At 51.3% G+C, this 27976-nt stretch overlaps 1 protein-coding gene across 3 annotated transcripts in view; it reads right to left on the reverse strand.

The window, feature by feature from the left end:
* The window catches only part of LOC149369623 (snRNA-activating protein complex subunit 1-like), a 51314-nt gene extending 24362 nt beyond the window's left edge, over nucleotides 1-26952 (reverse strand). For 2 of the 3 annotated variants that reach the window (XM_089559121.1, XM_089559125.1), the window contains exons 1-2: nucleotides 26722-26952; nucleotides 26620-26647 (exon numbers count right to left, since the gene is read on the reverse strand). In XM_089559121.1, coding sequence (XP_089415247.1) covers nucleotides 26620-26647; nucleotides 26722-26861 — 168 coding nt within the window. In that variant the 5' untranslated portion in view covers nucleotides 26862-26952. The remainder of the gene's footprint in view (nucleotides 1-26619; nucleotides 26648-26721) is intronic. The other variant, XM_089559114.1, reaches the window with a different exon arrangement.
* Nucleotides 26953-27976: the final 1024 nt, after the last annotated feature.

Raw genomic sequence — 27976 nt, forward strand, 5'->3', positions numbered from 1 at the left:
CACCCTCGCAGTATGCGAATGCTCTCTTTTTTTGTCACTGATACTGACCTGTGCAGTATGCCAACCACATTCCAAAAAAGACTTAGTTTAGCTTCGTATCCTCATAAGTCAAGGTACGAAACTGTTCTTTAGACTCTGGCTTACAAGCACGGATGCAGCCAAGTATACTGCTGTGCACGGCGGGACTTCCAATGCTCGAGCAATGGCAACGTGGCATGTAGTTGACGCCATCACATGATCGACAAGGCAGAAGACAAGGTGAGAGTTTCATAATTTCAATCATCCGTGTGTAACTGTTTATCTCATTTGTTTTTTCACTTCGTTTGTTTCATTTCACTTTCAGGAAATGCAGTGCTGTTGCACAGTAGGAATACATGAAAAACAGTGAATGCAGTCAAACCAGATACAGTTTGCAGCTGTGTGCTCAGGGGATAATATGTGCTTTTTGGAATGACAAAGCCATTCACTCTGTTTCAGGGCATGTTGTATGATGGCACCACAACCAATTTGCCCAGGCACATACTTTAGTCATTCCTTTGTTGCAATTTGTATTGAGCTCAACAGTGCAATTACTGTACGCATATATTTAAACAGTTGCAAACCTGTGGGCAACATGTAGTCCACAGGAGATAAATAAAGTTGCGCCGTCAACTAACACGTCTAAAAAGTTCGGTGGTGAAAGGCGAGGTCTTGAGCAGGTCGAAGTGTGCGCAGTTCGTGCCCCCAGAACTGCGGCTCCTAGTTTTCCGGGTTGTCGGTCATGTTGCGACGCCGCATAGGTGACAAGGACCGACGACGAGGGGAAGGTGACCGATCAGAAGAGACGTGGGGCCGGCGTGGCAAGTGGTAAGCAAAAGCCTCCCCAGGTAGCCCTGAAGGTGTGCGAGCGGCGCGAGACGGGTAGTAGTTCGGCACAGCGGGCACAGGCGCAGCCAGAACCTGACGACAGTGGCGGGCGACGTGGCCTGGGAGACCGCACGTGTAACAAATCGGCCGGTTGTCAGCAGTGCGCCAAGAACTGTAGGAAGTAGGCGCCGGTCGGAGCCGGGGAGCACGAGGTGTAGGCGGCGTTGTCCGGACGTATGGAAAGGCCAGCGGTGGCGGTGGTAGGGCGACGGCTTCGGCATACGTGAGAGGCGCACGCATAGGGGCAGGCGGCGTAGCAATAGGAGTGCCGTAGCTCAAAGGTGCAGCGACGGGGGCGGTCTGCATCGAGAGGAGGTTGACTTCAGGAGCCAGTGGAGCCGGAGCCGGCTGCCGACGAACGGGAAGCGCATCGGCGACCTCCTGTGCTATGGTCTGCCGTATCTCAGGGGTCAGGGTGTGGGGCGTAGAGTGCGCGCCAGAGAGGAGCGAAAGCTGCCGGGCCACCTCATGACGCACGAAGTCTTTGATGTGATCCAAAAGGTCACTATTGACGGCCAGGCTGGAGATGGACTCTGCAGGTGCGGGCGGGCGACGAGCGTTAAGTCGCTGCTTGCGCAACTCATCGAAGCTCTGGCACAGGTTGTACACGGAGGCGACGGTTGTGGGACTTTTGGCCACCAGCATATGGAAAGCGTCGTCGTCGATGCCCTTCATAATATGGTTGATCTTGTCGGCCTCAAGCATAGACGGGTCGACACGCTTGCATAGATCGACCACATCTTCGATGTAGGCGGTGAAACTTTCACCCGCACACTGAACACGAGCGCGCAAGCATTGTTCAGCGCGAAGTTTACGCACGGCGGGACGGCCAAAAACTTCGGCAAACGTTGTCTTGAAAGTAGCCCATGTTGGAATATCAGCCTCGTGATTGCGAAACCAGAGATTCGCGACGTCGCTCAGGTAAAATATTACGTTGTTTAGTTTCATGCGGTCATCCCAGTTGTTGTGACGGCTCACCCGCTCATACGAAGCCAGCCAATCCTCGACATCCTGGTCGCAGTGTCCGTTGAAAACGACGGGGTCTCTCTGCCGGACGGCACCGGAGCAAATGACGGGCTGCGATGGGACTGCTGGCTGCTGGCTTTCGTTGGTCGTCGCCATCGGAATTGTGCGGCTGCGGAGCTCCACGTTGGTAGTGTACTAGGCGAACCCGCACGCTCCACCAAATGAAGAGGGGTTTATTGGCAAGTTCGAAGGACTGGCAGCGAAACGATGGCACAGGCTGTTCGAGTAGCGGCGGCACCAGAACAGAACCAAGAGCGAGCTCGAGCTCTCCACGCGCGCGGCCGCCGGAATCGGAGGACGCACAAATCGCTTCGTCGTCGTTGGTGCTGGCGCTCTGCCTTCTTCATTGCAATCTAATATACTGCTTGCTTTCCAATCCAAAGATATGTTACCCCCAAATTCTCCACTGTGATGTAGCGACTACATACAATCCTTTTCCTTAAACCTCCACTTTTTGTACCATCAACGCTACTGCATAGTAATACCCTTAAGGCAGAGGTTCAATGTTAGCGTCAATTTTTATGCACTCATTTCTCACATACCTGTGCATGCGATAAACTAACATAAATAAAACTGCTGCAAAATTCTTGATGTTACCCGCATAAATTTTTTTTCAGTTCACTTTGCTTTCCTAAGGCTACATCTTCACTGTTCATAACATTAGGCTATGTCTCATACATACACATTCATAAATGCCAAAGCTTTATTTCCGCGTTTCAATGGTTCCTAACCACTGTCAATATTACTAGCAATTTTCATGTAGTTTTTGGTAATAAACAACTGAGAAGTAAATTTCGGTTTTTCTGTTCTCCACACAGGGAGGAAGTGTGATTTTTATGTGTAGGTGGGATCTCTTGGAAATCGTCTCTTAGGACAACCACTCCACCTGAGTAACTTAACTGAGGGAACGCATCTCTACCACCGTCCTGTAAGGCGAGTTTCCTCTAGAAGTCACTGTTTGCCACTCATTTCGTGAGCCTTCGGGGTACATGATGCAAGAGACCTTATCCAATGGGACGTTTAGTCATATCAGGTGTGCACAGGAGTGGCTCACGCTAGTCACGAATACGTGGACACACTAAAAAGTGGCTCAAATCACCTACGACAGCACAATTAACACACATAGGTGAAGTGGTACGGTGCATCTAGCGCAGCCATACGGGTGCACAGGTGGAGTTTGTACACAGACAATACAAGGGAGTACCTATCTCACACAACATTCCTCGTGTAATGCAAGGAAGGTGCACAGGCAGCCAAAGTGCAGAAAATTGGTGCACCACTAGCTGTTTTGCGGCGCTCTCGTCCTTCGGTGCACGCACTGAAGTTTGATAATATGACACAGTTCCTTGGACAAGATATGCAGCCATGTTAACAGGCACTCGAATGCGAGAAGGCAGCCACTGGAAACAAACTAAATACTTTGTGCTGAAGCTTCATGAGCCAGGCCAGAGACCACAGTTAAAATTTAGGCAGTATCTATTCTACTGGCAGCCAGAAATTCCTGGCTGCAATTCCAGCACTTGCCTCTGATCAGCTACTCAGATCTCCATGAGAACAACTTCAATTCACTTCACTTTAATGCCTTAAAGACCCTCGTTAGAGGGTATTACATAAGGGGCACACAGAAATGAAAAACAGAATAAGTAACAGATAAGTTGTAAGTTATATAAATATAAGATTTTCACTCAGCAAGTAGACGCGTGATTGTTTCCAGGAACAAAGATTGGCATGTGGTAGCAGCAAGTTCTCACAGCCACGATTCTCCTAGCGCAGTTCAACTTCACCACTGCTTGAACAAGTGCCGGACAGACCCAACTCTTGCCAGCGATAGACAACATCTTGAGAGTAGTCCCTCTGTTACTTCTTGCGGCCATTCTTGGCTACTAAAAACTTCCCCAACACTAAGCTTAAAAGGTCCGTGCACCTTGACATAGTCGAAAGTGGACACAATGAACAACAGTTTGCACCAAGTGCAACATGAAGTTAAGCTAAGCTATGTAGTGGTTGCTCATGTCGAGCGTGATACACGTCTTGAGCTTGGAAACTGAACCCTCCAACGATTCATACTGTTACCTTTCCCCGTTTAGTACTTTTGCTATTAATTATTTTCTCCATATATGATCATGGTAAACTGAACTTGCTTCGGTGTTCAACGCGCTGAAATTCCATACCGCAATTCCTGGAAATTGTTTGGTTTCATTTAATTTATTTACCCTAAGGGCCCTTTCGGGCATTACATAGGGGGGAAGTTGTGTTGCCTCTTGCAGGAGCTTGCAGCCCAAAAAGGAGTAAAATTTCTATCGATAAAAATTTATAACTGCAGTGCAGCACGGAATGCCAGGAGGGCTTTCTTCTCTGAAAGACGACCGTGGAGGCACCAAAAATTAGTTTTCATGGCAAGGTTTCACTTGGTTTCGTGTTGTCAATCAGAGCATGGAAATTCTATCCTGGCTGCCGGCAGAACAGACGCTACCCAATATTTATCTGCTGGAGTCTTGCACTGCCTGGCGCTCAGGTGTGGACCTGGGGAGTCAGACAGAATCCCGACACTCTGTGGTGTCATGCTCTATCAGATAACATAACTAAAACCCTAATTGCTGATTTGAAAACTTTTCGATTAGTTTTGGTCTCATACCTTAAACGTGCCTGTACTGATTTTAACTAGTTCGTTTGGAGGAGGAACAAACTTTTATTTGTCATAAGACAAAGAGGGCACGGGTTAGGGACATGGTTTAGACAGTACATGGGCCCTCTCTACAGTGTTAGGTGACTTGAAGTCCATGCTTCATTGCAACCTCCAGGGCTCTACCCAGTACATGGAGTTGTACAGTCAGGCCGGAATGAAACGCGAACAGAGCATGTCAAGAAAACAAAATATTTTGCCTGCTTACTTTCAGCTGAAGTGTACAACTAGCCTGATTCATGTGTCTGGGTAAAGGGCCTACTGAAATGCATAATCGAAAATAGGTTGTAAAGGAATATCTCGCTGCAAAGCAGAAATGTATGACATATGCGTGTTCGCGTTTCATTCCGGCCTGACTGTACCTCCGAGTCACGGCTGAGCAGCAGTCTCTCACTGACATTGGCTTGATATTTGGAAGCTCAAAGGTGGCTGGTCCCCCGGACGTTCGAATAGGATGTGATTGAGGTTTGCTTTAGAATGACTGCAGACAGTACAGGTGGAACTGTATTCCGCGGGATACATCTGGGAGTCGATATAAGGATTTAGAATTGTACTCGTCTGAAGTAGCTGCCAGGCAACCTGCTCTGGTTTGGAGAGGGATTTGTGCAAGGGTGGGTATTTGAGCTGATCGTTTTGATAGTGGAGGGCAATTTCATGGTTGGTTATCAAGCGCTCTCTTCTGAACAAGGGGCACTGGCCGCGCTGTGCCCGGTTGATGAACCCTCGAGCACATTCATGAGCTGCCATGTTCCCCGGGTGGGAGGTATGTGCTGGTACTCATATCAGCTGGAACCATTCTGTGGATAACTTGGCCCTAGCCAGGATGGAGAGAGCTAGGGCATGAAGCCTTCCCTTAGCAAAGTTCTTGATTGCTGTCTTCGGATCACTGGGGATGTATCCTGCTTTGGCGCAGGCTATGGTGAGCGCTATGGCCACCTCCGCAGCTTCTATATAAAGTCGGGTGTTGAGGGAGGTGGCCATCACCAGGGGTTTTCCATGGTTGTCTGCGACCGTGAGTGCAAATGCTTCCTTGTCGGGGTATTCTACCGCATCTCCGTGAACTGTTCTCAGCAAGGGGGAGTAGTGTTTATGCAATGCCTTGGCTCTGGCGGTGCATCGGCCTTGGTCATGCATGCCTGTTTTTGGGAAGGGGAGAAATGAATACACGGTTGGCAACTCCATTAGGGAGAGAAAGTTCAGTGGTAGCCGTGGTGGTGTACCCAACTTTTTAAGGATAGCCCTTCCTGTGGTTGTGTGAGAGAACCATTCATAGTGAGCGGCAAGATGCGCCTCAGCCAGTTCATCAACCGTCTTATGCGCCCCTAGCTTGAGCAGTTTTTCGCTGGAGGTATTTTCGGGGAGATGGAGGGCTGTTCTGCGTAAGTGATTATTTCTAAGGACTCTTTCTCAGCTTGGGAGAGATGAGCGAAAGGGATAGTATATGTGATACGGCTGAGGACACAGGCCTGCACTAGTCGCCGTGTGTCCGCCTCCCTCATTCCTTTGCTTTTGATAGTAATTCTGCGGATGAGGCGAGACTAGGGGTATTGCTTGCACTTGCTTTGAGTTAGCCAATGATCGCATTATTTCTTCCACTGTTCTGTAGGAGCATTCCTAGTGCCCCGATGGTTTGAACTTCAGATATCTGGCCGACACTTAGGGTGACTATCGCCTTAGGGGGAGGGGGGGTTAGAGTATCGGGGCGTTTCACGAAAACCAAAAGTTCCAATTTACTCTGGGAGCAGGTTAAGCTAATGCCCCTGGCATGAGACTGGATGACATCTTTAGCGGTTTGAAGTGCCTCCTCAATTTGGCCAGAATTTGCCGTAGCAGTCCAGAGGGTAATATCGCCCAAGTACAGAGAATAATCCAGGTCTGGAATTTTTCCGCGCTTATGTCCCAACAGAATGAGGGTCAAGTTGAAAAGGAACGGTGAGAGGACCGCGCCCGGTGGGGTACCAGTTCCACCTAGATGGAAGGTGCTAAATTTGACTGAGCCGAATTGTATTTGCGCTGTCCTGTCCTTCAAGACGGCTCTGACATGACTGACACTGTTGCCTATCCTAGTTGAAAGATCAGTGTCCATATATAAGGTGAGCTGGTTTTGGTGGATATGTTCCGATAGATGCGTGCCTTTGGGTTTATTAGACTTATACCCCCATTCTGTACGAGGAGCGTTAAAGTCACCTACTCTGAAGAGGGGAGTGTTTAGCTATTTTAGTTACACTAGCGAGGGCTCAAATCAGCGGGGGGTATGTATTATTCAGGTGGCTATAAAGATTTAGAAGGAATAGAGTGGCAGCCCACATCTTTTCAGAAGGATTTCTATAAAAAGACACTCCAAGTTAATGTAGTCTATGCCATGCCAGATGTAAGGTTGCGGTGGATGAAAGTGGCTACATAGGCCTTACCTACGCTGTCCGGGTAGGCGGTTTGGTATCCTGGGAAGTCACGTAGGTCGCAAGGTTCCTGGATCGCTATAATATCGGATGGTGGGGTGGAATTTCGAACATGGAGCTGTAGGTGGCCTCGTTTGGCTTGAAACTCTGTACTTCCACTGCCATACAGTAAGATTATGGCTGACTGCCATGTTGATGCGGAGGTTGCGCGCTTGTAACGGGTCAATATATATTTTGTGCCGCCAGATCGTGGTACGTAAAGTGCGTGAATCGATCTTCTATTTTCGTGCCAAAGTCAAAGAGCAGTTTCTCTAGCTTGGTTTTTAAGGTTTTCATTTGGATGCTGATCTTATTTTCGACAGCTGCGATGTTCATCTCTATTTTAGTGTACTGCGCTGTAATTTTAGCTTCAAATTCAGTGAAGCGTTTTTCCATCCTGGATTCGAATTCAGCCATTCGCTTCTCTATTCGGGCTTCGATTTCATTTATGCGCTGTTCCAGCGCTTAGAGATCTGTTGTAAGATTGCTGTCTAATGCCAATCTTTTCTTCCGAAGCGAGGGTTGCAGAGGGCTCGAAGTTTCATCCTCTGTTGTGTCTGAGACTTCTGACCTCTCCATGCTCATGCACTCGTGGGGACCGGACTGTTTTGTTTTCTCGGTTCCAGACGGGGGAATTTTTGGCGGCATTCAGGCTTGTGCGTGGGGTAAGGCATATATGTGCGGGGGATGAGGAGGTCTCAGTGTTCTGTTCCCTGATTTCGCGCTGCATCTTGGTTATCAGAATTTGCAGCCATACATTTTCAGCTCTAAGGGATTGATTTTCAGAGGTGTTTGTATTTTTTAGGGAGACTTTACTTGCCCAGCTCACCTGCTTTAGGTTCTATGTGGCCAATGGTGTCTGCTTGTCATTCTAAGGGGAGGAAGGAGGACAAGCGATCTCTTTCCGGGTAGGACTTTGGTGGGGACTTGGATCTGCCTCTGTATCGCCTTGGAGTAAGCTCTTGCCCTGCCAGCTGGCTGACATTTCCTCTAGACGATCTGGGTTTTGGGAATATCTTCTTGCATTCATTGCATCCCGTAGTGTATGATGCTCCGCAGACCACGCAGACGGGGTCGCATTCCGGTTGCTCCTTTTAAGCGGTAGCTTCACTACTAGAGGTCTTCGGCTGAGATCGCTGTGCGTTGCCGATGACCTTCTAGGTTCAGCCAAGGTCGAACCTTGAGTTTACAAGTTTGGAGAACTGGTAGATGGTCAATGGTCAGACCAATGGTCAAGCAATTGGACTGATCAAGGTCATTTCAAGGTCATCAAGGACAAGCCGGGGACATCAAGGTCAGCCAAAATTTGGTCACATGATCTTCTTTCGGCTCGGCGAGGAGCCTAAACCTGGCATTTTCGTGATAGGGCGTGATATCACGCCATCTTTAACCGAGTACATGACGGAAGGAGCGCCGGCGCGCCAAGGAATAAGTCGACATGCGGTGTTCACACGCAAGGCCATGACGTCACGGCCTCCTAAACCGAGTACGTAACGGAAGTAGCACCGGCGGGCCTGGCACAAAGTTGCACATGCGGTGTTTACACGCTAGGCCGTGACGTAACGCGTTTAGATGACCACAAATAGCAGCTGCAGAGTCACCTAGCAGTCAGAGAAATGGAGTCCTGTGCTTATATAACAAGGGTGTCTTGGCACTAGATAGAACCAGCGCTTGGCCTCGTCTGACGATACGGACAGCACTGCGATTCGAGAGTGCGGAAAATTCGTGAAAGGGAGAGGGTAAAGAGAGCAGCCGAGACGCAGAAGGAGCGGGGAGACCGTCTCGCCAAGCGGCGTCGTGCCGACGATGTGTGAAGAGCAAGGAAGCATTAGCTTTGATTAAACTAAGTGAGAATTAAGTGGTACCTTCACAATGGTTTAGCCTGACCGAAGACAGGCTCAACGAACAGCATAACACGACTTTGCCAGACTAAACCATCGTGAAACTAGCACTTCTCACTCGGTTTAACAAAAGCTAAAGCGCACCGTTGATTTCTTGGAGGGGACGAGATTGTCCGCAACGACAACAGCGGTCTCGCTTTGGGTTGGGGCACACGTTGGTCCTGTGGCTGGTAGAACAACAACTGAAACAGGCCTCGATCTTGGTGTAGAATGGGCAGCAGGTGTAAGTGCCACCTCTGTACACAAATGTCGTTGGGACCTGAGTGCCGGTGAAGGTAAATAAAAAAATTCAAGGGGCACTGTGGCTCTCTAAAGTGCTGCAAGGCGAAAGCTTCTCCTGGCGCATTGTTTTTTTTTCATTATATTTGTTAATTCTATTTTTATATTTGTTTCTTTCCTTGTTGTTTTTATTTTTATTTTTCATATTTTATTTTTAATATTCTTCATATTTGTATTGTATTTTTGATTGCTTTTATTCCTTCAATTTTATTTATGAGAGCCATGCATTCACTAGATGCACCTTTATTCATGCTCAAACCCTGTGCCTTCGTGGCGAAGTGGTAGCGTCTCCGCTTCAAATGCCAAAGGCCCTGGTTCAATTCCCAGCCTCGACGCAGTTTCTTTTTAAGTTGTGACGCCAAAACGCGGACAAATCTGCCGAAACAGCTGCCGACACCGCTTCCGATACGGCTGCTAACGACAGTATGCGGCATTAAAGGCTTTCGCCTTAGTAAGTATGTTGAGGAGTGGGAGAGCGTCCACAATCGGTAGGGTGGGATTGGACTTGGTAAGGTTGAAGATTTTTTCGCAGGTTTCTCTGTCGAAGGCATTATATATGTGTTACATTCTTTATTAAGGCGAAAGCCTTTAATGCCTCATATTGTCGTGACCAAGACTTGTTAGCAAATGTGTCCGCGTTTCGGATGCGTGCCTTATATGGGCATATGCCAATCAATAGCCAATCGGTATTAGCCAATAGCCAATCGACCCGGTTAAGTAAACCGGGTGCAATCGAAAGACATCGGCACATGATATAAAGGGATTTCATGATTATATCATTGTACTTAATGACTAAATGGTAATTAGTAGTAGTTAAGAAGTGGAACATGGGACTGTGCACTGCGCCTGTACTTTGACACTAATTAATCAGTGTACTAGTTAAGGTCAGATTAACTATCACTAACCATACCTTAATTAGTATCACGAAATGTACAAGTCATGCTTAACTATCATTAATAGTTAGACATTTCTAGACGTTTCATAGACACTTTGTCGCTCATTCTAGAGAGTGACATCACTAGACTAATTAACATTTCTAGTAAGACTACATAAATAAATAAAACCGATTAGGAAATTCGTCGAGTTTGGGAATCGATCCAGGGTCTCCGGAGTGCGAGACAAGCACGCTATTCCACTCCGCCATGCCATCTCGATGGTTTCGAATGAACAAAGGCGTGTTCACGTGTCCACCGAGATATGTGAGAGATACACCGTTGAGCACGGTGTAGAGCCGAATGGGTGATGGCATTCTGTGGACCTCCCTGGCAGCGTTGCAAGACGCTGTCGCGTTCCACTCTTAGAGGCGAAGCTTAACATCTTAAACACTTATCAGTGACACAAGCAGCAACACTGCGCTTAAGGCTTTCGCCTTACCGCACTTTAGGTCAACAAAGTGCCCCCCTGAATTTTTGCCGGTGGCAGGGTACAGACTGGCGGGAAAGCCACCGTCACGTGACACATGGTAACGCAGGGTTGCTTGGCCCTAAAGATTGTCCCGCTATCACTCTCCCCCCCCCCACGTCACGAAGTCCTTCAGATACGCAGGGCGGCTGCGTTGGCGCTGTGGCCGCTGGACTTGAAGGGATGCACTCACTTCACGGTCCTCACCACAGGAACCAGATTCGGTACTGGGCGTTGCAGCCTCCTCCCGTATTTCTCCTTAGTCCCGTCTTCCAAGTCCTCTGGGCTTGAAGGAATGCCAAGTTCGGAACACCCTGCCTGGGAAGCAACCAACAGTTCCTCCTCTTCGCACATCCCAGAAGTTGAAATGTCCAATGCGTAGCTCGCGGAATGACTTCTGAGCTGATCAACATGTCTCCATCGACGTCGATCCTTGGTGATGACCAAGTACGACACTGGTCCAGTGACAGCATCCACAATGACCGGCAACCACTTGGGCCCATAGAGGTAGTTGCACACAAACACTCGATACCCCATGTCAAACAGTCGCACTGCCTGGCTACGGCGCTGCATCACCTGCTCTTATTCCTGCTGCACACCGGACTGCAGGTCAGGATGCAGACGCTCTAACACAGTTGAAAGTTTCCTGCCCATTAGCAATTTGGCTGGGCTCTTGCCCGTTGTAGCATGAGTCAGGATATGCTCGGTCATTAAAAACCTAGCCAGACGTGTGTCGATATCGCCTCCAACCATGCGCTTGAGTACTTCCTTGGTTGCGCGCACCATCCGCTCTGCTTGATCATTAGAAGAAGGGTGATATGGGGCAAATTGGGACAGGGTTAATTGGAGAGACATGGGAGAGGCCTTTACCCTGCAGTGGGTGTAGTCAGGCTGATGATGATGATGATGATATGGGGCAACAGTCACATGTCAGATTTGATTTCGGCACATGAAGTCTCTGAACTCCCCCGAAAAAAAGGCAGTTTCATTATCCGAAGCAACAGTTTCTGGAATGCCACGGGTAGCAAAAAGAAAACGAATCTTCGCACAAACTGCAGCTGCCGACATGGAATCCATATGGCACAGTTCCAACCACTTCGAGTGAGAGTCCACCACAATGAAGAAGACGTTGTCTTGGAAGGGTCCAGCAAAATCGATGTCTAGTATTGTCCAAGGTCGCTTGGTGAATTCCCAAGGGTGAATCTTTGCAGCTGCTTGCGCAGACCTGGATTCCTGACAACGCGCACAGTCCCTCACTTTCTGCTCAACATCTCTGTCAATTCCTAGCCACCACACGACTCCTCTCGTGAGCCTCTTCATCTTGACAATTCCTGGATGAGCTGTGTGAAGAATGTCTATGACATACGGTCGAGGTGGCTCCGGGATGACCACACGACTGCCCCACAGCAAACAGCCTTGGTACACCGACAGTTCATACTTGCGGCTCACAAACGCTGCAAACTCTTCTGGCAGCTTGCCCTCTGGCCACCTATGCTGCACCCAATTGCAGACTCTAGCCAACCGCTTATCCCTTTACGTAAACCTTGCCACCTTCCTAGAGTTCCATGTTACTTCCGGCGCCATTTCCAGCATCCCTACTTCCCAAAGACGCTGCTCCTCTTCTTCTGCCTTACTGGCCCTAAGTGGTAAACGACTGAATGCGTCAGGATTGGAAAGCTTCTCCGCTGGTCGATACTCAATTTCATAGTCATAAGCCGATAACATGAGAGTCCAACGCAGCATCCGTGGGGATAGCACCTGGGGAATGGGCTTGGCATGGTGCAAGTCGTAAGAGAGGTTCGTGGTATGTCACAATTTTGAAATGACTCCCATATAGAAATTGATGGTATATCATTATAGAAATTGATGGTATTTCTTTATGCCAAAGCCAATGGCGAGCGCTTATCGGTCTGTCGCGGTATAATTCCGTTCTGCCGCCCTCATAGTTCTCGATGCATATGCAACTGGTCTCTTGCTGCCATCTCCACCCACATGACTGAACACAGTGCCAAGTAAATACGGGCATGCGTCACAGGCCAGCACTAGGGGCTTGTTGACATCATAGTGCACCAGAACATGCGATGACTGCAGCAGATCTTTTGCCTGGTGAAATGCTTTTGTCTCGGCTTCCATCCAACGCCACTCACAATCCTTGTCCAACAGCCGATACAGTGGCTCCAAGGCATGAGCTGTTCCTTTAAGAAACTTGCTGTAAAAGTTCAGAGCTCCCAAAAAGGCTTGAAGTTCCTTTTTGCATGTCGGCTCCGGGGCCTCGTGAATAGTACGCACCTTGTCTTCTGTCGGCTGCACACCTGCACTGTTCATGCGGAATCCCAAGTAACACACTTCCTCGCGTTGTTAGCCAGCAGAACATTATAATGGTGTGTACTCACTGTGAGGAAGACGCGTTCTGTCTCGCCAAGCTTAATTGTCTGCACCTCGACGGCAAGAGTATAACGGTCACCGCCTACGTTGCCTTGCCAGAGGATGTTTGCAGGGGTGTAATACATAATGTCAAGCCTGAAGTGAGTGATGACTCTATCTTCCAAGACTTCTCCTCACCCAGCGATACAATCCTGGGAGCGCGCCGACTGGGCAAGACTACGTCGGCAGTCATCGTCTTCGCCGGGCAGAAGGTTCCCTTCACGGTCAACTACGGGTGGTCAGAGCGCCGCTGCTACATCTACCGTAAAACGAGGGCTGCTTGTATCAACTGTGGAACGCCAGGTCACCGAGCAGACGTCTGCCCGAAACCCAAGGGGGCTGCTTGCCAGACCTGTGGAACGCCGAGTCCAGATGAGACGCACGAGTGCACACCCGTTTGCGCGCTGTGCAAGGGCCCACACAAGACTTATGCACGAGACTGCAAGGAGAAATTCCGGAGACCGCTGAACAAGAACGCTAGTATCGCGTCATCAAACGCGTCATCAACAACGAAACTTGAAGATCAAGAAGGCAGGAGCAGGCCGAGGCAGAAGAGGCAGCCTGCATCGCGACGGCGAGGAGCGTCGTCATCAGTCTCTCACTCTCGTTCCGCCTCTCGCGGCCGTTCGAGCTCAAGACGCCGGGCAACAGGCTCCAACCAGAACGCCAGTCAAGTGGAGGCGGGTAAAGAACATGGGAAGGAGAACCTCATCAAGCCCACCGGGGCGCTGAAGAAGACGTCCTCGGGCCAGCTTTCAGATTCGAAGGTGAGCTTTGCAGAGTGGCCTCCCCTCCCCTCGTCCTCCCCTCAGAATAACACGGAGGTGGCAGCACTCAAAAAAGAGATAGAAGGTCTGAAAAAACAAGTGAGCGCTTTAAGATCCAAGAGCTTAAGCGAGCAACTACTAACGCAATAACGCCGGTAGCTCAGCCGACTCCTGAAAACCGAAAACAGCAGGCAGTACCTAGCTCCCAGCCTGCCTTAGGCGAGGTCTACCAACAAATCATCCAAGAACTGAGGTCCTTCAAGCAGGATTTTCGAGCTTTTCCAATTTATGTGAACGCTCAATTTCAAGAAATTCGAGAGCAGATTGCAAACAACCGACGATACACGGAGACGGCAATTTCTGCACTTCGGAAGGAACATGCGTATAAAAGACATAAGTCGAAATTCGCTCGTACAATGCACGTGGACGAGCCATCCGATACGGATTCAACATGCCAGCCAAACCTAGAGTAAAGATCTGGCAGTGGAACTGCAGGGGATACAGGAGAAAGTAGGCTGCTCTTAATCTCCTATCTCAGGAATCTGACCCACCGGCAGCTATCCTAATTCAAGAACCCCACCTAATGCCTATTAAACTCCAAGACTATGTGACTTATCAGCACGACCAGTTCACTGCCACGTTAGTGCACAAATTATACACTGCCATATTGCATGATTCTTTCCAGCTGGACATTGCGCATTGCTATATAACTATTCTTCCTCTCCAAAGAGGAGCTGCAAGCACGCACGTATTGAATGTCTACAGCCCTCCAAAAGACAGGCACGCAAAATTGGGTTTCCTCATAAAGAAATTTCTGACCTTAGCGGGCCATGCCCCCTGCGTGATTGGAGGCGACTTCAACGCACCACACCCTTCATGGGGCTACCCGGCGGCGACACCAAAAGGCAGAAAACTGGAAGAAGTAGTGGCGCAAGAGGGGTTATCGATCCTCACCGATCCCACTTACCCTACGAGGCTGGGAAACAGTGTCAGTAGAGATACATGTCCTGACCTGACGTTCACCAAGAACATACAAAACGCCATTTGGAAGAATACCGAACAGCACCTGGGAAGCGATCACTTCATACTCTCTCTGGAGATAAGCACAAACGCGTGCAAGCGCAAAATAGGTATCGCAAGAGTTACGAACTGGGACAGGTGAAGAAAGGCCCAGGCATCTACTGCAAACCCTATTACCGACCTAGAGGAATGGGTTAAAGATGAGGTGCACTCTTTGAAAGCCTTTACAAAAGAGGTCTGCACGACAGAAGATTGCCCAGCGGTCGATCCGCACCTTCTACATTTATGGGAAGCGAGGCATTCACTGACAAAGAGATGGCGCAGACAACGGCTTAACCGCAAACTCAAGAAAAAAATACAGTAGATAAACAAAAAGGCAGAATCCTATGCCATATCCTTAACCAGACAGCACTGGAATTCGCTCTGCGATGGTATTCAGGGGAAGCTAGGTGTGTCAAAGACTTGGAAGCTCCTACGTGTCCTAATCGACCCCAGCAGCAGCAAGTCGGCCACTAAAGACAGGCTCACGAAGATCGTACACACCTCCCGGGTACGGACACAGAGTTGATCGAAAAGCTCAAGACCAGGTATCTATGCACGGGCGAAGTCGTGGAACAGCCGGAGTATTCTGGACTGCCAAATCCCAAGCTGGACATCCCACTCACGAAAGAAGAAATCAAAGCAGAAATCGCGGCCATGAGAAAAAATACAGCTCCAGGTCCAGATCAAATAACAGCGAAGCTCTTATTTAACCTCAGCGATGACACCATCACCTCGCTGGTGGAATTCTTCAACGAACAGCATTGGGCTACAGGAACGTTACCAATATCCAATTAAGACAGCCGAGGTTCGGTTCATTCCGAAGCCGAACAAACCCCTTAAACTGGATAATCTAAGACCGATATCGCTGACCTCGTGTTTGGGGAAGCTCATAGAGAGGGTCATCAACACGAGACTGAGTAGATACTTAGAAGAAAACAACCACCAACCTAATACTCAATTCGGCTTTCCCCCTCACCTATCGACACAGGACGCCCTCTTGTACCTGTACAAAGACCTCCTTGAGACACCTCCCAAGTCACAGACAAGGGCCATCCTGGCACTTGATTTGAAAGGAGCTTTCGATAACGTTCTACATAAAAACATCCTGCAAAGCCTCGTCGATACCAACTGTGGCGCAAGAACCTACAACTATATCAAAAACTTCTTATCAGCCAGGCAAGCCACTATAAACTTCGGTGGAATAAAATCAGATCCCATCACTCTAGGCCCGAGGGGAACTCCGCAAGCGGCGGTACTGTCACCCCTCTTGTTCAATTTGGCTATGAAAGATCTACCAGGCCTTCTTTCCGAAATCCCCGGCATCAAACACACATTGTATGCGGATAATATCACTGTCTGGTGCAACTCGGGGAGTGACGCCGAGATCGAGGAGCGTCTTCAAGCAGCAGCCGACACGGTGGACCGGTACGCCAGGGAGAGAGGCCTCCAGTGTGCGCCGGAAAAGTCCGAGTTACTAATCCTGAAGAACCCGAGGACACCCCTAGCGCAGAACATCTCGGTGTATATAGAGAACCACCCAGTACAGAAACCCACGGAGATCAAGATCCTAGGGCAGTATATCACGCAGGGGCGACAGAACACCACCACTATGAAGAAGCTTACAACATCCACTGAGCAAATCCTCCGCATGATACATCGTATCCGAAATAAACACCATGGCATGAAGGAAAGGGACACCATCCGCTTAGTGCAAGCTTTCGTGATCTCTCGGATAATGTACGGGACGGCATTCCTTAACCTTTCCAGGTCGGAAATTGAAAAGTTGGAGGTACTCATCAGGAAAGCCTACAAGACGGCACTGGGGCTACCGAACTCCACGCCAACAGCAAAGCTCATGGCTCTAGGAGTACATAATACCCTCAAAGAGATGTGGGAAGCACAATGGCTCTCACAACTGAATCGGCTCGCAATTACAAAACCCGGCAGAGAACTGCTCGATAAAATCCATGTTAATCTGGCCTATACAATTGACCAAAGGGAATAGGTCCCACGCGATGTGAGAAGACGCATAAACGTGCACCCCATTCCGCGGAATATGCATCCCGCATATAACACCGAGAGGAGGAAAGCAAGAGGTGAATCCCTGCAGAAGAAATGGGACAAGCAAATTAACGCCCTTTACGTGCACGCAGCAGGACCAAAGAATGGAGTCATGACTATTGTGGTCTCAACGCCTTCAGGGTCGATGGTGAACTGCGCCTCGGTGAAAACATCTAACCCCACTCACGCAGAGGAGGCAGCTATTGCATTAGCTGTAGCATCTAACCCCAACGCCGTTGTGCTCACTGATTCTCAGAACGCCTGTCGCAACTTCAATAATGGATTAATTCACAAGTCAGGGTTGTCATTGCTGACTAAGCATCCACCCAACCAGGTCTCAGTCATCTGGTTCCCCGGTCACCTGGGACTACCAGGAGGAAACGAAGCCGCCCACAGGCATGCCCGAGCTCTTCTATACCGGGCGTCTCCCCCTGATGACCATGAAGGGTGCCGCGACCTAATAGGTTTAGCAGTGTATGCTGACAATCTTGCGCCATACAGAACAGCCAGAAAAGAGTACCCAACACCACACAAATCCCTCAACAAGTTAGAAGAGAACACCCTTAGGAGACTACAAACCAACACATACCCAACAACAGCTAAATTACACCAGTGGTACCCTACACTATACTCTCCGCAGTGTCCACATTGTGGAGCGGTAGCTAACCTCTACCATATGGTGTGGTCATGCCAATATAATCCCTTAGTTGACCCGATTCCCAACCCCTCGGAGGAGCAGTGGGAGGCTGTTCTGCTCAGCGATGATCCTGACCGTCAGCACTGGCTGGTGGGGAGGGTCAGCGCAGCAGCAGCAGCCAGTGGACTACCGGACTGGGCGGCCCACTCACATGTTCTGAGAACATTGAAGAAATAAAGATGTTTGTAATCAATCAATCAATCAACCAACAGAAAATTGACATTTGTCAAATTTTAGTCGCGTACCGTCTTCATGAATTCTTTTGAGCACTTCTTGCAAACGAGCATTGTGCTGCGCCTCATCCTATCCACCGATCAAGATTGTGGGTTTCTAAGTGGACACAGGCCACCACCCACCGCGGGTTCGAGCTTCGCGCGAGCCAAGGGCCCCGATCAGCCGTCACCACACACACACTGGGACACCGATGCGGTGCTCTCAACCTCCGCTGGGAGGAGAGCGATTCGCCGCAAAGAAATAGGCCTCCAATCTCACAAATGAGATGTTTATTCACGTCGTCCTCCAGCTGATACACACACACTCAATAGTCACCCCGTCCCGGGGGCGCGCGAGGAGCAAGGCTCCGCTGCGCGCACGAAGCGACTCGAGCAATGCGCGCCGCTGCAGGAGAATGTCCCCGCGTCAGTGCTGTGATCTCTCTCTCGTGTCGACCGTTGGGCCGGTTGCGAGAGAGAGCGGGCAATAAACGCAAGGTACGCCTGTCGGAGGTCGCTGGACCCCGCTGGGCAGGCTCGAGCCGCTGCAGGTCAGAAGACACGTGCGGGCGAGCTCGAGTATATGCACTGGTCCGAACGGCAAAGGCCGGCACGGATAAACAGTAGCGTACGCACCTTACGCTGTCTCGAAGGGATCTCTCTCTCTGGGCCCCGCTCGGACGGTCGCGCGGTGCGCGGCCGCCCCAAACGGGTCCCGAATTCCCGCCAAAAGGCGCCAATGGCAAAGGCCCTTGGGGAGCCGGGGCGGAGCTGTGGCTAAATGACAGTGATTAGTCACTCAGCCGCCTCTCCACCGCCTGAGGCGGGAGCAAGGGAAAGAGGAGAAACAACGCGGGAAGCCGGCAACAGCCGCGCAAAGGCAGCGGCGGGAAGCCAGGATTCCCACATCCCCCTCTCCTTAAATGCCCTCCTACCCATCGGCAAAGCACGCGGCCAAAATAAAGAAATCAATACACAAACAAAATAAGCTGCACTTCAGTTCCAAACTAAAGAAATGAATACACAAAAGAAAAACTAGCTACACTTCAGTTCCAGCCAGAACAAAGTAAAAAAAAACACAAAGGAAAACAAGGCAAACAAACAAACACTGCCATACGCTTCAGTAAATCAAAACAGCTTGCAGATTATATACACGGTACACAAGAAGATGTGAATTCAACTGTACAGCTATGTGACAGGTGGATGCCAGCCTCAAAGTTCGATGGCGCGGCCCAGTGGGCCTGTCGGCGACTCACCGCTCGCAAACTTCAAGTTGAACGGGTTGGGAGGGCTGACGACTGATGGCGGTCTTCTTTCTGTTGATGACGACGGGGCCGCGGCAGAGCACTAACCTCGCGCCCTTGGGCACGACATCACGTTCGGCACAAAACAGTTAGACCCCCTTCACGCCGGCTGAAACGGGCGAGGACGTTCGGCGGCGTCCTGATGTGTAACCTTGGCCACAGCGAGGGGTCCTTCTCATCCTCGCGCTCACGCAGAAGCACACAACGGCACAACTCACCGGCGTCTCCTTGGCTCATGGTTACGCGCGCACACAGTCACAGCCACAACCACGCATACACCGGCAAGTGCGCGGACGCTGGTCGGCGACAACGATCCCCTCATCAGAAGCGTCCAGAGGTGCCGCGGCGAGGGTCAAAGGGTGCACTTTCCGCCCCCCATCGCCCCAAACGCCCCGCCAACTTCCCCTCCATACGGGCCGCACAAAACTCGCACCGCGACACACGGCTCCTTAACGAGCCAACCACCCACAGTCGGGCCGGAAATGACAAAAGGCGCGCCGTACAAACGACACCTAATCCAATCTATTCCTTCTAGAAGATAAGAGCAAGCACGAGCGGGCTGATGTTTGCCTATGTACAAGTCTGGTAAAAAAAACTGAACGCCAACGCAGACGCATGTCACCTCTGCACATCTCGGTACGTTAGAACGAAAACAGACGAACAAGCAGGAAACGAAAGTGGCTAGAAACTGCCTCAAGCAAACAAATAAATAAACTGGTAAACACACAAGTCTGGAACTGAGCATGCTGCCAAAACAACATCAAAAAAAATAACACACCGTGCTTCACCTGGGCAGGGCCTGACGAGAAAGCTCGCCAGCTAGCTGAGGCTGCGTGCCTTCGGTTGCGGAAAAGTCCGCCGTCCGGCATCAATCACACCGGTGACCGTCGCCTCAGATTGTACCGGTGCTCCGTACGCTTCCGTTCCGCAGCACCAGTTGTGCATTTGCGCTTGCCTTTGATACCAATGGGTACCGGCGCAAGCTCGTCAGACCGTAACGCGTAGGCCTTCAGGTCTATGAACCCCTGCTTGCTCCTGGGGAAAGGCCCCATCAAATTACAGGTGGCCATCTGCCACGGACGCACACTGTCAAGCGGTTTCATCATTCCAGGCGGCTTGCCACCCCGTGACTTCACCGCTTGACAGACATGGCAGGAACGGCAATAGCGGAAAATGTCACGCTTCATGCCGGGCCACGTCACCGATTGACTCAGTTTTGCAAAAACTTTGGAGCCACTCAGATGACCGGCCCCTGGTTCGTCATGAGAGAATCGCAACAGGGCGCCTCTCAGACTTTTGGGGATAACCACCTTGAACGGGTCGATGGACTCGTCATCGGTGGCTATGTACTTCAGCACGAGCCCGTCATGGTCCAGCAAATATGAATCCCCGGGGTTCGCCGCGACACACGCTGGCTTCAGCCCCCCTGCGCCCGCTACAATACCAGTAGCGTCACGGCGCTCCGTCTCCCTGAGACCGTCGCTCACCTCGCGACAAAATGGGTCATTTTGCTGGGCTTTCAGTAGCTCTTTACGGCTGAAAACGATTCCAGTCATCCCAGAGGGGAGCCTGGTCTCGTCCCTTCGCGTCGGCAACTCCGAGGCGCTCACGAAGAGTTTTGCCTCTCGTCCGCTTTGCGAAGCGCTGCTTGCCTGGTTAGCGGAATGGGTTAACCCGTTTGCGGGCTGCCCCTCCTTGCCGCCCGGCGGCTCGTCCGCTGTTTCGCCCCCTCTGCCTACAGGCGTCAAGGCGCCGCTGGCGAGTGGGGCACGGGATAGCGCGTCAGCTACCACGTTTGTGCTCCCCTTTCGATACTGCACCGAAAAGTCGTAATGCTGTATCAGGAGAGCCCAGCGCGCCAGCCGACCCGCAGGCTCGCGGAGCCGCATCAGCCAGCTGAGCGCACTGTGGTCTGTCTGCACCACGAATTGCGTTCCATCAAGGTAGACGTCGAATTTGCGCAGTGCAAACACGATGGCGAGGCACTCCTTCTCGGTCACGGAATAATTCCTCTCCGGGGGCAGCAAGGAGCGGCTGGCAAAGGCCAGCGGTTGCAGCACGCCATCGAATTCCTGTAGGAGAACTGCTCCTAAACCCAGATCGCTCGCGTCAGTCTTGACTACGAACTGTCTGGTCAGCTCGGGTAGCCTGAGCTGCGCTGTCTCGGCAATGGCACTAGACAGGAGGCGAAAGGATCGCTCTTGCTCGGGCTCCCATCGCCACGCGGCAGTCTTTCCCAAGAGCTCGGTCAAGGGTGCCTGCACGCGGGCACAGGACGATAATAGTTGGCCATTCCCACACCCGCGTACGTCCTTGGGCGCGGGAAATCCGAGTATGGCTCGAAGTTTCTCCGCATCTGGCTCAATGGAGCCCCGGCCTCAGCGACTGCCCCTGCCTCAGTGGAGGCTTGGGCGTGCTGCACGAACGAGGGAGACAAGGCTCCTAGTTCGATGAGCGGCGCGGTTTCCGCAGGGAACCGGGCCAGCGCCTCGCCGTTTCCAGAGCAGAATTGACTGCTCGCGGGGCACGGCTGCTGCTGTTCGACACTGCCGGTTGCGGCAGCGTGACACGAACTGCTTTCGCACTGGGCGGAAAGCTTGTACAGCTGAGGCATGTGACCAGCGGGTGCACCGCAGGGTGCTTCCGATACAGCTCCAATGGGAGCCACGTGGTCGACATTTTGGGTTGTGTCGCCGAAAAATCCCAATGGGGCCGCGGCCAACCACGGTGTCTAGCTATTCGAAGGAACAGCAGCCAGCGGATAAAACGACGCTACAACTCCGCAGGGAGCCGACATGTAGCTGCCGAGTGCCTCGCTGGGGGTATTAGACATGGTGCGCAAGCGTGATCGGCAAGGCGACCTGCTCGGCTAATGTGCCATCAAAGGCGTAAGCGCCAATGACTAAGCACGTTGGGCGCCAGTTGTGGGTTTCTAAGTGGACACAGGCCACCACCCACCGCCGGTTCGAGCTTCGCGCGAGCCAAGGGCCCCGATCAGCCGTCACCACACACACACTGGGACACCGATGCGGTGCTCTCAACCTCCGCTGGGAGGAGAGCGATTCGCCGCAAAGAAATAGGCCTCCAATCTCACAAAGGAGACGTTTATTCACGTCGTCCTCCAGCTGATACACACACACTCAATAGTCACCCCGTCCCGGGGGCGCGCGAGGAGCAAGGCTCCGCTGCGCGCACGAAGCGACTCGAGCAATGCGCGCCGCTAGCACGCCGCTGCAGGAGAATGTCCCCGCGGCAGTGCTGTGATCTCTCTCTCGTGTCGACCGTTGGGCCGGTTGCGAGAGAGAGCGGGCAATAAACGCAAGGTACGCCTGTCGGAGGTTGCTGGACCCCGCTGGACAGGCTCGAGCCGCTGCAGGTCAGAGGACACGTGCGGGCGAGCTCGAGTATATGCACTGGTCCGCGAACGGCAAAGGCCGGCACGGACAAACAGTAGCGTACGCACCTTACGCTCTCTCGGAGGGATCTCTCTCTCTGGGCACCGCTCGGACGGTCGCGCGGTGCGCGGCCGCCCCAAACGGGTCCCGAATTCCCGCCAAAAGGCGCCAATGGCAAAGGCCCTTGGGGAGCCGGGGCGGAGCTGTGGCTAAATGACAGTGATTAGTCACTCAGCCGCCTCTCCACCGCCTGAGGCGGGAGCAAGGGAAAGAGGAGAAACAACGCGGGAAGCCGGCAACAGCCGCGCAAAGGCAACGGCGGGAAGCCAGGATTCCCACAAGATGTTGTCCAAGAACACAAGAACACCATCACTTCCATGCAACAGTTCTTACATGTACCTCTGAAAAATAGCCACTACCACTGCCACGCCGAATTGAAGACGGGTTACGCGGAACAGTCCCCGATGTGTTGCAACCGTCAACAAGTCTGCTGTTTCTTCGTCAACAGTCTTCTGTTGATACGCCTGTCCGAGGTCTAGCCTTGAAAACTTCGAGCAACCGGATAGCCTGGCAAACAGCTGCTCTGGTGTCGGCAGGGGATACGTTTCCCACTGCACTACACAATTGACTGTGCTCTTGTAGTCCCCGCCTATATTTATCGATCCATTTTTTTTTTGACAACTGGAACTACGGGTCTTGTCCACTTCGAGTGCCTGGACAGGCTGGAAATTGCCTGGGCTCAACAACTTGTCCAGTGCTTCGTCGACCTTCGGTCTCAATGCAAACGGTGCTTGTCGTGGCTTCAGAAATCATGGCGGAGCTGCCGGGTTCACCTCTATGCGTACAGGAGGCCCTTTACTTGTCCCAAGTCCAGGCTTAAAAACTGAAGAATACTTCTTGAGCAAGGCCGTTGTTCCCCTACTGCCAGTTCGACTCGGCTCGCACACACTGTGAACGCCACTCAGACTTATTCCCAAGGACTTGAACCAGTCCCGACCGAGAAGTCCGATACTAGCACCCTTAACCACCACCAATCAAAGGCGATGTTCCTGCCCCTTGAATTCCACTGTCACGGCCAGTTCACCGAACACTCGCAGTTCCTTGTTATTGTAAGCTTGCAGATGAAGATCACTTGGGCCCAACGCCCTTTTCGATATTCGCAGCTTCCACATAGTCCGGTCGTTGATGACTGAACACACTGCACCCCAGTCAACCTCCTCCTCTAGGGGACTTCCATTTACGCGCACTTCCACTCTCACGACTGGCTCCTCACCAGACAGATATTAGTGTGGGCTTAAAAATAAATAAGAAAAAAAGTGCCCTGCCTCCTCACCAGACAGCACGAACACGTCGTAAACGTCCGATGCAGCATTCTTGAGGCGGCCTCCATTGGCTCGTTTTTTTTATTCTGAGAGTTGGGTTCAGCCGCTTCCTCCCGCATGCTCTATGTGCCCTCGTTGCTTGCAGAAGTGGCACTGCACATTAATGAATGCTCAACTGCTTGGCGAATGCGCACCCTTGCAGCGGAAACATCTGCTTGTGCTCCCAGGCGAACCAGCCTGCTTCTGGGTACCCTCCTTGGCTGTAACTGGCGCAGAGACCTTCGCAACACATGGGTCGAAACGCTTCCCGCTGACACTGCAAACTTCAGACGTCGCGGCACTGCCGCGAATTTGCTCCATCTATCGCTGCGCAGATTCCATTGCAATGGCTTTCTCCCGAACTGTCGCAAACGTAAGCTCCGGCTCCGCAAGCTACCGACGCTGAAGAGTCTCGCTTCGCACCCCGCACACTAGCCGGTCGTGCAACATGTAGTGCGACGCACCGAAATCGCAATGTTCCGAGAGACGTCGCAATTCTGTGATGCAGTCGACAATTGACTCAACGGGCTGCTGCTAACGTGTGCCAAACTTGAAACGCTGTACTGTCACCGACGGTAGCGGCGAGAAGTGGTTTGAGAGACGACTGACGATCTCATCGTAGGCCACCACCGACGGCGCATCCGGAGAATAAAGGGAGCGAACGATGGCATACGTTGCTGGGCCGCAAACGCTGCAGAGCATTGCTCACTTCTCTCGTTACCGTCGGTGTCGTTCGCTTGAAAGAAAAATTCGAGGCGCTCCAAATACAAGGGGCCAAGACGTCGCCTCCGTCGGAACGTATTCCCCAATCGTGCCCATCCTTTACTGCCGGTGGCAGAGTACAGATTGGCGGGAAAGCAGCCGTCACTTGAGACATGTATCAAAAATTCAGGGGGCACTTTGGCTCTGTAAAGTGCTGCAAGGCAAAAGCGTTTCCTGGCCACTGTTTTTTATTTTTCATATATTGTTTGGTTTGCTCCTTTTCTTAGTTTTAGTGTTTTTTATTTTTATTTTCACATCTTAGCTTTTCTTTTTATTTTTGTTTATTTTCTTATTTTTATTTTCTATTTTCCTTTTCTTGACTGTACTACTTTTATTTTATTTATGAAGCCCATGCATTCAATAGATGCGCCTTTATTCATGCTGGAACCTTGAGCCTTTTAAGCAATGACGCCGAAAGGCGGACGGATCTGCCGACGCGTCTGTCGACACGGCTGCCGACGCGTCTGTCGACACTCCTGCCGACGCGTCTGTCGACACTTCTGCCGACGCGCCTGTCGACACTCCTGCCGACGCGTCTGTCGACACGGCTGCCGACGCGTCTGTCGACACGGTTGCCGACGCGTCTGGTAACGACAGTATGAGGCATTAAAGGCTTTCGCCTTAATATGCCTCTCACCGTGTCGTCGGGCAGGGCGAGCGATATACGTTGCCATCTCGTACATTTGGCCCCAATGCTGTAGACTTTTCAGCTGCACATACACCGAAGCCCTCTCTTGAATCAGGCTGCTTATGGCGAACGTGTTGGGGTCGATTCTGCGGCGGTCAGTGTCGAAGGCTATCGGCAGAGGGATGTACAGTCCTTAGAAGAAAATGGTGAGATTCTTGCGGCTAAATGTGGTTAGAGCGAGTTCAACCCGCGGACGTACCACGCCTTCGAAGTCGTTTGGAGGCACTCTCGGGAGCGGCGGAGGCTTGATAAGCTGTCGCGTCTGCTTAGGAGGGAGAGACGCTGACCCCGCGTTCGCTGCTCGGTAGCTTGTTAAGCTGTCGCGTCTGCTTAGGAGGGAGAGACGCTGACCTCGCGTTCGCTGCTCGGTAGCTTGTTAAGCTGTCGCGTCTGCTTAGGAGGGAGAGACGCTGACCCCGCGTTCGCTGCTCGGTAGCTTGTTAAGCTGTCGCGTCTGCTTAGGAGGGAGAGACGCTGACCTCGCGTTCGCAGCTCGGTGGCTCGATAAGCTGCCGCATCTGCTTAGGAGGGAGACGCTGACACCGCGTTCGCTGCTGCCGCCACGGCGTTCGGCGGCTTGCTGGTTGGGCTTCTATCCCGGTGGTGGGGAAGCGGTCATGGTGGTGGCGAATCGTCTCCCAGTGTCCTTCGGCAAGCTGTTTTGGAATAATATCCTCCCCCTCAGCAGCGCACTACATCGTTGCGAAAGCCGGTTCGGCCGCGTCTGCGCCTGGCCTAGGCTAGCGCGGCGGCCGCCGCTTCGGCGGGAAATTTTTTTTTTCTTTACTGGGGCTTGACACAGTCCAAAACAAAAGGTTCCGTGATGGGATGGGGTATTCACGTACCGTTTTAGATAGTAGGGCCGCAAGGCCAGCCAAAAACTGTAAAAACACAAAGCCCATGCGGATCCCGTCAGCTTTGCGTGGATCCCTAGTATTCCGGCTCCTACTAGTTCGTTTTAAGGATGTTCAGCAATTGCTGGAGCTCGCATCATCCATCTTGCTACAAGGACTACAGAACAAGGAAACCCAAGTTCGTGTATGGAAGTGTCCGTCGCCCGAGCGTCATGGGAAACTGAAAAGGGATTGGGTGGACCCGGCACCCTGTTCTGAACTGACCAGTAAAGTATGCCTTCGCTGGAGGAGTACGCTACGACAGGAGCGAGCAAAGCACGCGCGATGTACACGAGCGCATGCATGTCAAGAACAAAGCACGCGCAATGTGCACGAGCGCATGCATGTCAAGTACTCACCACTCGCAATTCTTCTTTTTTCCTTCCGCTGAAATAAAAAAAGTCATTAAAAGAAACTGCGTTCTCTAGGAAACTTTTCAGCCACTCAAAACGGAAACTTACCAGAAAATCAGCGAGAATTTCATCTCTCTCCAAAGTTTCGAGAATTCCGTGAAACGGGTAGTTTTTGCTGCCAGGAATTTTTCCAAAAGAGCGTTCATGTCAGTGCTAAAACCAGCGGAGATTTCGCGCACAGACGTCATTCTTGCAGTATCCGCGGAACCTGAGGACCACTTAGTCTGCGTCGCGTCTCCTTCCTTCGTCGCTTTGTGCCAGGACCGAGGAAGATTCAAAACCGCGCTGAAAGCACCACCAGGTGCTGTGATGGCGCTACTTTCGAGACAAAATAGAGGAGCGTTTTTGCGTGCGAAAAATTGATATACGACGCAGAGAGAGAATATGAAAGTACTCAGAAAAAAAAGCCAAATACATGAGTAGGAGCAGAGTAACGGGCGTTAAATTTAAAACTAAAGAATGCCAACTTCAGTGGAAAAATTGAAAATTGGTTTTTGAGGAAAGGAAATGGAGCAGTCACATCTCGGCGGACACCCGAACGCCGTAAGCATGGAGGAAAGAAAACTGAGGAGGGAGCGTGACGTCACGCAGCCAGCGTTCGCAAGCCAACTGTTTGTGAAGCCATTTTTCTCGCTGTTTTTATTGCGAAAGCAATACTACTCGCACTTTCAAGCCTTCGCGTGACCCGGCCGCAGTTACGTTTGACCTTTAGCGGAGTGAATATGGCCGACCAACTCGCCGCTTAGCATAAACACCCTCCCACTGTAATTGCGCTGCAAGTAACTAACACTTCGCCGAAGATAGTCGGCTACGACACCATAGTAGATGAAAGATTTAAAAAAGTGGCCATTTTATGTCAGAAGGGGGTCACTACGCACAAGCACACGACACCAGAAGAAGATATAGAACACCTTTTAATAGAGGTAATACCTAAGAAGCGCGGGGAGAAGAGCCTATTCGTACTTAACATATATTCACCACCTCGCAAGAAGAGACATGACTTCAGAGAAATCTTTAGAGCGGTGATCGGCCTGGTAAAACAAAACCACCTTGTGATTGTAGGAGATTTCAATGCTCCGCACAAAGAGTGGGGCTACAAGATGAATACAAAGAAAGGAAAAACCATCCTAGATGGAGTGGACACGCACGGGCTGGAAATCGTTACCGATAGCAGATACCCTACTAGGGTCGGAAACAGCGTTTCAAGAGAGACTAGCCCTGATTTGACCATCATAGGAAATATCCTAGACTACGAATGGTCTAACACCGGGGAGCAGTTCGGAAGCGACCACTACGTAATTCA

The sequence above is a fragment of the Amblyomma mixtum genome, chromosome 1 (genome assembly GCF_055824585.1).
Source record: "Amblyomma mixtum isolate Tamu chromosome 1, ASM5582458v1, whole genome shotgun sequence".
NCBI classification, from domain to species: Eukaryota; Metazoa; Arthropoda; class Arachnida; order Ixodida; family Ixodidae; genus Amblyomma; species Amblyomma mixtum.